The following is a 12,107-nucleotide window of genomic DNA, read 5'->3' as shown; positions in this document are numbered from 1 at the left end:
CCGGAAAGATGAGAGTTGTATGGAAGAATAGAGGAAAGGAAAAGAGAAAAGAGGAAAAGGACATGCAAACGCCAGGAACTGATGCTCAGGAAAAAAGAAACCTCCAACCTGCCATGTTTTCAATGTCTTGTTTTTTCTGTTTTTCTGTTCTTGAGTCTTCCTCTTTCAACATTTCCACCCCAGAAGGGGAGATGGAAGATGCGAGGAAATAAAAAAGGAAACAAAAGCAATGCCATCCAAATATTACAAATATTTTCCAGTTCCGGCCTTCTCTATAACATGAGCCATCGATCATAACGTCTTTCGTTCGGAGTGGGAGAATCTCGTGACGAGTGGATTAAAAAAAAAAAATGGAAAAATGGATATGGCAGCCAGACAATGTCAAGAGACTGCGACTGGACTGCATGCGGAGAGAGAGTAAAAGAACTTCGTGGTCGGAAACGATCGTGACGAGATTGATGAAATCGGGTCTCAAAGGTCCACCGGATATTTAGATCCCCTTTGGTATAGGGTGGAGGGGGGTTTCCGTATTGGGGCCACAAGCATGACTGCGGGGTTGCAGTGTGGTCAGATTCGATCTGTGCCTTGAGGGCTTTCGAACGCTGATTGCTGGACTGCATGTGTTGAATGATTCGGGCTGTAATGCACCGAGGGGCTCATGAGGAGTCGGAATCCCAGTGATATGATTCATCTTCGAATGGGTTGCGGGCTACGTCAATGCTTGTGGGCGGTGGTTGTCAGGCGCGGGCAGAACGGCTCATGCTGCGTTCTGGGATTGAGGGCGGACGAGCTGGCGTGGGCGAGTATGAACGCGAGCCTCCCAAGATGTCTACATCATGTTCTTGTAGAACGACAGAGTATTTGGGGTCACGCAGGAACTTGGGGACAGAGTCGCTTGACATCAGCTTGAACACGGAAGTTTGCGCAAGCTCGAACAGGTGCACCACTTCTTGGAGACTCTTGAACATGGACTCGTCGTCTCCCACGGCCTTGGTCATGCGGCTGGCAAGGCTGTTGCGGAGCGCGTGGTCGATGTTCAGCTCACAGGGTGAGCCGGGAGCCAAAAACGCGTTGTACAGTCCATATGCTGCAGCCAAAGTTTCCCGCACCGAGTCAACCTTGTTAAATGTACCAATCTTCTCGGCCTTGTGGTAGTTGGTAGTGAATTCCGAGACATCGAGGTAGAAAGACAGGTTCTCCTCACACAGCGAGTAGCGGAGGAATTCACGGAAAAGCAGACGCAGAGCGGGATCCTGAAGGATATGGGTCAATCGGGCGTTATTAGAGTCGCGTGGCATACCACGACTGTCGTATGTCGGCGCAACCTCGCGGGTTTTCTCGCGTGCGATCCATCCACATACGCGCTGTCCACGCTCGGTAATGCCGTAGATGGCATACTTGGAAGGCTGGAAATGAACATTGGTCCCAACATCGGGGAATTGTTTGTCGTCTTGAATCATCGTGATCAGGCCGTACTTCAGGAACAGCTCGGAGATCAAGCAGGTCTCCCGGCGCTCAATAGTAGTCGAACAATCCATCAACCAGTCCACCGCGGCCTTTCCAGTGAACGTGTTACTATAAACTTTTCCATCTAGAAGCTTGCGCTCCCGAGCCACCTTCACACCAACGAGGCCGTTGGTGTAATCACTAAGCGAGTCCGAATCCGAGGTTGAAATGCTGCTCTTGATGTTCGGGCCATCCTGACCAGCAAAGCGACGGAAGATAACCTCGATCGTCGCACGATCATGGGACAACTTGTCGCTATCCGTGTCACGCTCTAGGTTCACCAGCTGCATGGTGTTGCGGGGCGACTCTAGTACATCCATCACGTGACGAGCGGTGATGCCATTCCGCTGGCAGAAACGCTGCAGGATGTTGATACCCTTCGGAGTGAGCTGGAAGAGGGCGCCCTTGAGCGGGAAGATCAAGAGCGCTTTGCCGTCCACAGATTCAATGAAGCGCGCATCGACAAACCGCTGGCAGACGGATCGGGCCATTTCCTTGGCCATGGAGAAAGTGGTGGTCGTGGTGGTCGTAACTATGCGGGATGGGTCCTTTGGATCGGGCATGCGGTTGGACTGAGAGAACTTGAGCGAGCCCAGGTTGTTGATGGCCTCTTCTGAGGTGAAAGTGTGGTCATATCTTGTGAAACGGACGCGGTGAGAATCCAACTTCAAGCTGACCATCAATGTGGAGAACAAGTCCATGAAATCCTGCGCAAATCAGCCCAATTGTTCCAATGTTTCCTTGCCCGTTGCCGTTGAAACCTACCTTGGTGAATGGGCGCTCATCCTCCGTCATGCGCAATAACCTTGACGACGTCTGGTGCATTTTGGGTGCGGGCGGGGAAGAGCGGGTTTCGCTGGGGAGTGTAGGAAGACGCTGAATAGTCAAGCGACGCTTTAGAAGCGAATTGGGAGGATTGTCGACCACGGCCGGAGAAGAAGGTCGCGAAGTTCCCGTCAATTGCACGTAGGTGTCGCCGTCGAATGGTGGGGTCACAGGGGTTTCGGAGAGCTTATGCGGTTTCGACAGGCTACCGTAGGAAGTCGAGGAACGTAGTGTACTTCCAGACAAAGTAGCGAGAGCGTAGGTCTTTTGTGCTAAGGCAGCGAAAGAGCGACGATTGCGGGAGATAGTACCGCTAAAATCAGAATCAGGAACTGAAGGGAGAGAATCTTCTCGGCTGTGGCTCCTAGTTTGGGTTGGCATTGAATGGTTTTGAGTCTTCGGGTTGAACCAGAGGGAGAAAAAAAGTGGGTTATGCCAAACACCTGATACCGGAAAAAAACATGGGAATTTTTGCAATAAAAAAAAAAAAGAAAAAAAAAATTTTAAGAGTGGACTGGCTAGCTCTCAAAGGTAAAAAAAAAAAAGGAAAAATGGGTAAGGGAAGAGCAAGGAAATTATACAATATGACAATTTCCTATTAGTATTATTTTTCTCTGTTTTTTTTCAAATCAATTTCAATAGAAAAGAAAAGGAGGAGTAGAAGAAAGATGGGTCCAAAGGGGGGGGAGAAAGCGGGATTGAAGGGAAAATAAGAAAATAATTATTTTTAAAAATAAGAAAAAGGAAAAAGAAAAGAGAAGAAAAGAGGGAAAAGAAAAGATAAAAAGATAAAAAGATAAATTAAAAAATATGGAAGACCATTCGGCCTGCCAGCCTTTGATCCACAACCCACGCGTGAGCCCCGAAAGAGTTTGGCCTGATGCATCCAAACAACGTGGGCCATGAAGATCGGTGGGTTCTGGGGTCTGCTATTACAATACCATACCGGCATAGTACTTGTTCTTCATCTTTATTTAATAAAATACTAAACGCAAGGGGAAGACTGAAGAAGACCATACATGGCTGGGTTATGTGAATAACCCTGGATACTAGGTACAGAGTATCGAGGTAATAGTCCACAGATAGTCCTACCTAGGAATACTCATAGTTTGAATAATTCCAAATCAATCTATGGAGTCAACCAAGGAAAGAAACCATTAATTAAAAGAATGGATCCCCAATGATTTCATTGATTTTTGCCGAAGTTCCAAGGTCGACCGAACAGATCCGATTGTAATACTGTGGTACTGGTAATACCTGTAATCTACGCATTCATTGAAACATTTTGTTGCATACGGAGTACCCAACCCGTTTCATTGTTGCCCCCTGTCTGAGTCGCAACTACTACCTTACTGACTTGGGACTAGTTCTTTGTTTTTTGAACATCTGCTTCGGAGTATTAACGGGTGAATCCAGATCTGAATCTTCAGTGTGTTACCTATCTATATGATATCCCTGATTTTTTGGTGTCTTGAAATGATCTTCTCTAGGCTTCTATGAAATTAATACTACAACATAGAATTTTATTTGGGGTGTGTAAGCTGTGTTCTGACAAAACAGGTAAAGATGTAAAGCTTGAGCCCACGTGGGCATCCTTACACTTCCCGAAATCAAACGTTATATTGATATTATCAAAATCAAAATCTACCATGGAAGTCCTGTTAACCTTATCGAGTGGCAAATCCTAGGAGCCATCAAGATATGACGGGACTTGTTTACGCTTAACCCAAATATTGGCCCACTCTAAACCCAACGTGGTCGGAAAATTGATCAGAGAGTTGTTATCGGTCTGAACTGTTGCCGAAGAGTGGGCAGTATTTACATATTTACAGTGTCTCTAGTACAGAGTACGGAGGGGCTATTCGAGTACAACATACAACATAGAGAATCGGAAACTTCCTCATACACTGTACATCACATGTCGCCATCGGGCCAAAACCCCCACTTCCCTCCGATCGCTCTGAATGGTGGGGCAATTATGTTGTAGGAACCTTGGAACGCTTTTCACACTTCTTTCCCTGTTTCATAACCGAACACTGCGAGTGTTTCGTCTCGTCGCTAATCCTAATCCGGTGTTGTCGTATATAGGCTTTGATCCTGAAACTACATATATTGTACAGCGCGTAAAGGAGACAATAATTAATCTAGAATCTGTCAATGTACACAAGGTTAAAACTTCATAGTGGGGGGGAGGGGTATTTCCCTTTTGGTGTGTAACCTGAAAATATATCAAGGCGGTCAATAGAATATTAATAATAATCCTAATCTCTCAGCCTTCCATGGCGATTCTAAGCGTCTTCTTTTTCGCTCGCATAACCCATGTGGTCCCACGTGGGCACACGTGGAGGGAGATGCTTAGCGTCTGACCGCCAACCTTGGAAATCCCCTTTTACTGTTTTGCGCCTAGAGGGAGGCGCAGTCTCGCCAATCTTTCCCCTGAATGTCTAAATTACGGGTCGCGCTGGGGAGTTATCGCTAATAAATTCCATGGTTTTAAGCCGTGGATTACACTACCTTTCAACGGTTATAGTTCGTGTATCCCGATTCCTGGAGAGCGGGTTTCAAGTTCCTCCCCGCCTAGGGTTTTGCGAGACTTGGGGGTTTCCCGACTTGAGGAGACCCAATCATATCAGAAACGTCCTCCAACATAGTGTCGCGTACTCCGTACCCTCCAAGCTCTGGAGATCATGATCGTCAAAATTGCTAATCATTTCATCCATGGCTTGAAATACGAGGTGACCAATGCGCAGCGATACAGGGGTTGGCAATGCCATTTTCTCCGCGATCGTGGAGACCAACGTCAGCGACCTCACGCTAACGGTCAAGACGAGAGCCTCATCTTACACCTGATTCCCGAGACAGCGCCTCAACATGGGGCCACAAAAACGGCCCCAAGGATTCCATTTGCATGAACCAGGCTTTCAATTGAGAGTTTCGGAAAAGCTATTCAATGCCCTGTCTGGATCGAGCTGTCAGACACGTCAGCAAGACCCTTTTCAGAGGTAGTGCTGACCAAGAAACAGTGCTAGCCAACCAAACCTCCCGGAACAGGTCACGCGAAACAACGATGCAAGACGTCAGTGCGAGCTTCATCCGCCAGGTGCCGGGCTTGCCTAGACTAGTAATATTCTGCGGATACGAATTACAACATAAGTACGGAAGTACGGAGTACCTGTATCTTTTTTTTTTAAAAAAAAAAAGAAAGAAAGAAAGAAAGGAAGGAAGAGAAAGGGAAAAAAAAAGGGTTGGACTCCGCTCAGATGCAGCCAGAGAGACAGATTAAGCAAAGATACTCGGTGATAGGATAGAATATGATACAAGATTGGCTCCCCCGCAAGAGAGTCGACAGCGAAAGTTAAATTGGATAGCGCAGATCGAAGACATTCTACATCACAGAACAGAAAACCTTGGAAGGAGGTAAGAACATTCGAATAAGCGACACGTCATATCTACTTCACTGTTGAGATCTATCGAGCTGGATCGATCACAACACGATCGAACGGTGCCACGTGGAGACAGAAGCAGAGACGTATGTGATGAAGTTGGGGGGCCAAAAAAGAGTCTCCGGTCGCAACCTCTCGGCTCAGCCCTGTATGAGCAATGCCGATGTGGCTCAAATTAAGGCTGGTTTCAAGAAGTCTAACAAAGTAAACAATTCAACCTTGGAAAGGGTTGGTTAGTGAATATATGTAATTCGATCACCTCGTAGTCGGAGTACTCCGTACTTCATATACATTTATAAATTACTTTCAATACAATTAGTGTCTGCACATCAGATCCATTATTGTGAGACGCTAAACTCGAACAGGATATGTTGGAGACTCCAGGGTTATCCCTGTCGGTCTATTCCGCCGCACATGTTCAAGTGAATTGGAAATCCAAAATTGAGGCCCGCTAAAAGATTGGCTCACGGAGGTTTTCCTGCTAAGTCTAAAATTGCGGTCAGACATTCAACGGTAAGCAGAGAGAGACTGAACCGAATGAGACTCCAGTGATCATCTTGACGCAACAAAGTATGTACTAGTACTGTTGTATTTGGTATTGCATGTAATTTATGCCACATGGTACATATGTATGTATTGCATCCCTGGTGGCCACGCGACAAGGGATTCATGCAGGCTTGCATTGTTCAGGGGTAAAGACACCTCTCATATGCATATACATGTACCTAGGTAATATAAATATGATGTGGATTTGCACAAGATACATGTTCTGACACGAGTCATGGAATAAAATAACACGCAGAGCTAACCTTGAAACCTTGGAAATCAAAAATACTAATTCAGCTGCCAAGACTCTAACCTTTTAGGACAACCTTGGAAGTTTGCTCCCTTCAGTACCAGGGCTGTCCCTGGATGTCGATCCGTGCAAATGGAAAGCTTATGTACATCAGTTTTGGGACATACCTTGCCTAAAAGAATAGAAGGGATTTCCATGTATACTTTATACACGTACTCCGTACTTTCCTACATATCACCTCCTTGCCTATTCGAGGGTCCCTGCATGTAGCAGGTGTACTTACATACTCCGAACTGCATGGTTGTATGCAGATCTCTCCGGAATTTAGGGAACCAACATCCGAGAACTAGTTTGCTTTTCTGCAGGAATGTGGCTTGCACGATTGGGATTTGAGCTACCGAGTATGCTCTGATGCTCCCTGGGCTGACCATGCTAAACTCTAAGCATCTGGTAAACCCTGGGCCCGGGATGGTTGCTGGGTGAAGTATTTACATTTAGGCCAGGCCGGGGATAGAGAAAGGCCTAGACGAATCTCGGTCTTCGCCTTCGCCCTACCCCTTGATATGCATCCTATACTAAATACATCGACTCCGTAGATGTTCTAGATCGCAATATCATCTCAATCATCAATTATAGGATCGATCTTCGCTTCGGAAGCCCCATCAGCGGTCCAAATTTAGACACGGCAAGAAATCCCAGACACGTATCACATTGTAGATGCCGAAGCTATCGGGAGGTCGGGAGGTCGGGAGCTACGAATGTGGGGGAAGCATGGCTGAGGTTGCCACGTGGAATTCCGGAGAGGTCGACAATTTAGACCTCGAGCACAGATCTGATCATCCCCTAGTCACAGAAGGCCGCGCCTTGTAAGCAAGGTGTCTACCTATCATGGTTGGCATAACCCCGTATTAGGACCATGTGGCTTGCGCAGCCTCTCCTCCGTAATTCAGCCACATGCCCAGTCCTGCTGGGATGACAATCCTGACAAAGGCCCTGCCCTGACTGACAGAAACTCTCCTCGCGAGACTAGCGAAAACACTAGTGGAATCCTGTGCACGCAGCACTTTGCGAACAGAGGCTCATCGGATCTGTTGCCTATTCAGTGGCATGCTGGGGGAGATGGTACATATGTATACATGCCTAGGCGCTGGGCGCTGCGCTGGCATTTTATTTTTCTTGAAATTATCGTCAAATTTGTGGCTTTCACCGTGTACTTTTTGATTTGCTGGACCCAAATATTAGTCTCGCATATCCCGATCATTTGCGAAGGATGTCGAGCCTTTATTTTCATACACAAGTGCCAAGGTTCTTAATCTGCGGACATATACGGAGAACTCCGTAGATAAGAGAGGATCTTCAATATCGCGAAGTTAAGTTTGTTCACGCAAATGAGAGTGGTTAAAGTGCACATATAGACTCCCAAGGTCCCTATAGGCCGATTGTAGTAATGTCCCTTTTGCCCGTGTGTATTATACCTGTATATTATACCGCTACGAGTGTATAAAATACGAGCAATTTGACTGTTCGGAGTACCCGTGGACTCCACTTGCTGAAAACAGATAGTGTAGATGGAGCGTAGTAGTGAATCACGTCATAGACTTTAAATAAGTCTTAGACTATGAATTGTTCAACCAGACTTTAAAAAGATGCCCTGAGTCATGGAGTGCCTTTGTTGGTAGCCCACACAGGCCTGGCCGAACGGGGTTTAACGGCAAACTCCGGTGTGGCAAAAGTCCCTAGAGACGCTAGAAGTCTTCTAGAAGGATTCTGGAAGACGCTAAGAAGCCTCGTTTCGGATTGTTCCATGGTTCAGCAGGCCACTATATGAATCCCTGTTTCGTCTATTTTCCCCCTTTCTGTTGATTAAGGGGCAGATATCTCGGGAAAAGTTTGTCTCTCGTGTTGATTCCTTGTTGATTTTCTAATTGTTCCTGAACTCATATTTGATTTCGGAACACAGCCGAAGAGGAAGGCTTGGCAAGTGTCAATTGCATGTCCGCACCAAGGATTACTTAAAATGTGTATCAAACCAATTAGGTGTCTATCTATTAACGAGAATACATATGGGCTGTGTTATATAATACAATTTCATAATCAGTACTCACATTGGATCTACTTATATCTGATCTACGACGTACGTAAGAATAAGGCCAAAAATTAGAAAGAAAAACCTCCGATGAATGGATACCATACGATGTACTCCATACAAGGCACAACATACAACATCGTACTCCGTACTCCGTATATACCCACCAGGCAACTCCACCTTCACGGTAGACACGGCAGAAGAGCCACACGGGAACAAAAGGACCTTCAAGTCCACGTGGCAGATCGGCAAAACACCGGTGACGGAGAGACAGCTGACTTACATATGCAGCTACAGTCCTACCAGGTTACCCTATGAAATACTTTGTACTATCCGGCTACCTAAATTATCATAAAAATACATTTATTCCTTTCTTCCCTTCCATCTTGGGTCTCACTTTCCAATATATTATCTGTATCCGTATTTATCTTTTTAGAAGACCCAACTTCATGCTTTTTAGGAAGTCACGCTCATTGTCGTCGACATATATGTAGGTAACGAAGAAACTAAGACAAATAAACCAATTATCATATTGGGGGAGACACACGGCCAACTTGAAATGACAATATAACGTAGAGCAGGCAGATGTCAAGCGATCATCGCCCAAACTAGGCCTTGTTATCAGACCAGGGGTTTTGAGAAGTACGTATTTGCAATCCTTAGGGGAAAGGCAGAATTGTCGCATTTTACTAAATCGATCATGGAAATAATCCTTCTCCGCCGTAAACTCCGACTCTCGGTCGTGTATACAGCAAGTACACTCAGCGGTACAATGCCCGATACCTTTCCCACCTTTGGCAGATAATCGACGCCTGTCACAGCATCCACAGTCCTGGCTACAACAACCTCCTCTACCAATACAGTCTTCGACAAGCTCTTCTCGGAGGTACCAACCAGGGTTGCTCTTCACCGAATTGTAGCCCTTTCTCAACGATCCCATACGAAGCATACACTTCCTTTCGTAGAGATCTCGCGCTTCACGCAACGGCGTTTTTTTGAGGTTCCCCAACTCTTTTTCGAGTTGGTTGCAGTGACAGCTGCGGCCATCGGTGTCTGGAGGCTTCTTGGCCACTCTAATCTTGTTATTCCACGCACCTTCTCGTTGAACGGTTGTCCGGAGCAAGCTTTCAGCCTCAATCGTATTGATGAGGAGGTCGGCATCGTATCGTGAGGATCGGCCTTGATAGATCCACGCATTATAGGTGCAATAATCTGACTTGAAAAAGTCCTATGCTCTCTAAACATTTCGGAGACTGCGAGATATGGATAACGCCGAAGCCATAAAGAATCCCCTCAAACCCAACCTTAGAAGAGCTATTCTCCGAGTATAATATATCTGATAATAATGTAAGATCAAAGAGAGATGTAAATGTAAACAGAAAGTTATATAAGTGATTGAGGAACGAGCGTACTAGTAACTTACATATGCAAGCTCTGTTTTGCCGTCTTCCTGAGTAGGCCCTTGTTGCCCCAATTCAACAAGTATAGAAACACAGCGATGAAGATAATTTCGGAGCGCTTTCGGAGTCCCAAGACTTAGTTTGGTTCGGGATTTTACGCTTTTAGATCGCTTGGTTTCGCTTTTTTCCTACTTTTCATGCCTCGAGGCGTTGATTGTTATCACCTATCATTTATAGGAAAGTCAGTTCACACATTTCACACTCTTTTTTCACTATCTGTATTATGTATGTTGCGGTCAATCCTTCTTATCATTCTAGCTTTAGCAACAAATGAGAGATAACATTTATTAAAAAGACCCCCACAAAGGACATGACAGCCATACCGGTATATCGACGCGGTAAATGAGTGGAATTGCAGTTGCCGAAGACATGAAACTCATGAAACTCACTAAATGACTTGCATGGTAAGCTTGGCTGTGGAGCTTCCATGCCCATGTGGCCCTAGAGGATGCAGATCGGTCTTTGTTTTATGGTGTATATCTAATCGATTTGTACTCCGTATGTTACGCAGACTATCTGATATCGTGACTCTAGCCTAGTACGCGGTCGCTTGCATGGTACGGCAGTTCTGCAACTTTCATGCAGATAACCATGTCGAGAGTCATGCACCTCGCAACGGGAACCGAAGGGTTGTATATGGTACTTGCGCAGATTTGAGGCATCTATAGGTTTACACCATAGTCTAATCCAAAGGTTAACGCTATTATCGCTGGGACAGACCTCATCAATTACTATTCACAGAATTACTCCGTACTTCCACCCATATCAGCCCATTTGACATACATCTGGATCGTCGGTTTTCGTTACTGCACGTGCTGCACGTGGGGTAGACGGAAGTTGTCCGATTGATACTGATCGTCATCAAATGGCTCGAGATAACCCTCCGATCAACGACGTTTGTTAATGCAATTGACCAGACTAGCTTGGATAAGAGATGCAAGCCAAGAAGTAAGGCAAAAAAAAGTCCCTTCCCAAAGGACACACAACACTCTGCCTTTTTCTGCATCTGCATCAAAGCGGGGTCAGAGTGAAGGAAGATCCTTGACATTCGCTTTTCTCCCCGAAAGTACATTGCACATTGCACATCCATTTTATTTTATTCTTTCTTTTCTAATTGCTTTGCCTTACAGAATCCACACGGAAGCCTGCGGCCCGATCAAAAGCAGATACCTATCTTACCTATATTACCTATCTTAGGTATATATAAAAATATAAAAATAAACAGGGAACAACAGGTTGCTCGAAAAGCTCCGTTATTAACATGTGGTCTAGATTTACCCCCTGAAACCAAGTCTCCTATATTTCTCTCATCATCTGGTCCTTATCCCAAGGGCTACAACATACATGTACATACTCGGAAATGGGGTTATTTCGGGTTACCGCATGGTCAAGTGCACACCTCTGCACCACATGGTCATGTAGAAGAATATCTACAGCTGGATATCGATTAATTGAGCTACTTTAGGATTAGGGGGGGGATTACACATGTCAGAGCCATGCGAGTGTTGCAGCATTGTGGGGTCGACTTTCTCAACATCTTTCGCATTTGACTCCACTACGCTCTTTGTTTCACTCGAGAAAAGGATGTCATGCTATTCCCAGATAATGAATCCACGTACTCCGTACCTAAATAATTCAAAGCTTCTCAATCATATACATTTCCCTACATTAACATCCATATCGCATGGTACCCCAGTGATCGGTGTTCTGCATGCAGAGTAATATGCTCAACACAACTTGCCACCAGCCCCTCCCTTTACCATTTGTGGGTAAAGAGTGAGAATCAGACCTGTCATTTTCAACACATGGCCACATGCATATGTTGTATGTCGAAATGCCGCGTGTCTGGAGAGGCCAATTAGATAGAGCATAGAATGTCGATATCGAAGCATTTGAAAGGTAAATATATCTTCTTGAAATATATTTACCTTTCAAATGGCTATGCGAGCAAGGGGATTCAAAAGGCAGCATCACCATTACCGTAATCAGAG

At 45.6% G+C, this 12,107-nt stretch overlaps 1 protein-coding gene across 1 annotated transcript; it reads right to left on the bottom strand.

Annotated features, from left to right (window-relative positions):
- Window positions 1–737: 737 nt before the first annotated feature.
- flbA (developmental regulator FlbA) lies at window positions 738–2,712 on the bottom strand (the record flags this gene model as incomplete). The annotated part of the gene is made up of 2 exons (XM_057288430.1): window positions 738–2,213; window positions 2,272–2,712. The coding sequence occupies 2 exons, from the start codon at window positions 2,710–2,712 to the stop codon at window positions 738–740; spliced, it is 1,917 nt and encodes a 638-aa protein (XP_057154513.1).
- Window positions 2,713–12,107: the final 9,395 nt, after the last annotated feature.

This window comes from Penicillium mononematosum (genome assembly GCF_028829835.1).
Source record: "Penicillium mononematosum strain IBT 11891 chromosome Unknown utg000001l:1.0-4488741.0:1.0-4491989.0, whole genome shotgun sequence".
NCBI lineage: Eukaryota > Fungi > Ascomycota > Eurotiomycetes > Eurotiales > Aspergillaceae > Penicillium > Penicillium mononematosum.
The sequence above is the reverse complement of the archived record's forward strand: the minus strand, read 5'-3'. Positions and strand labels throughout refer to the sequence as shown.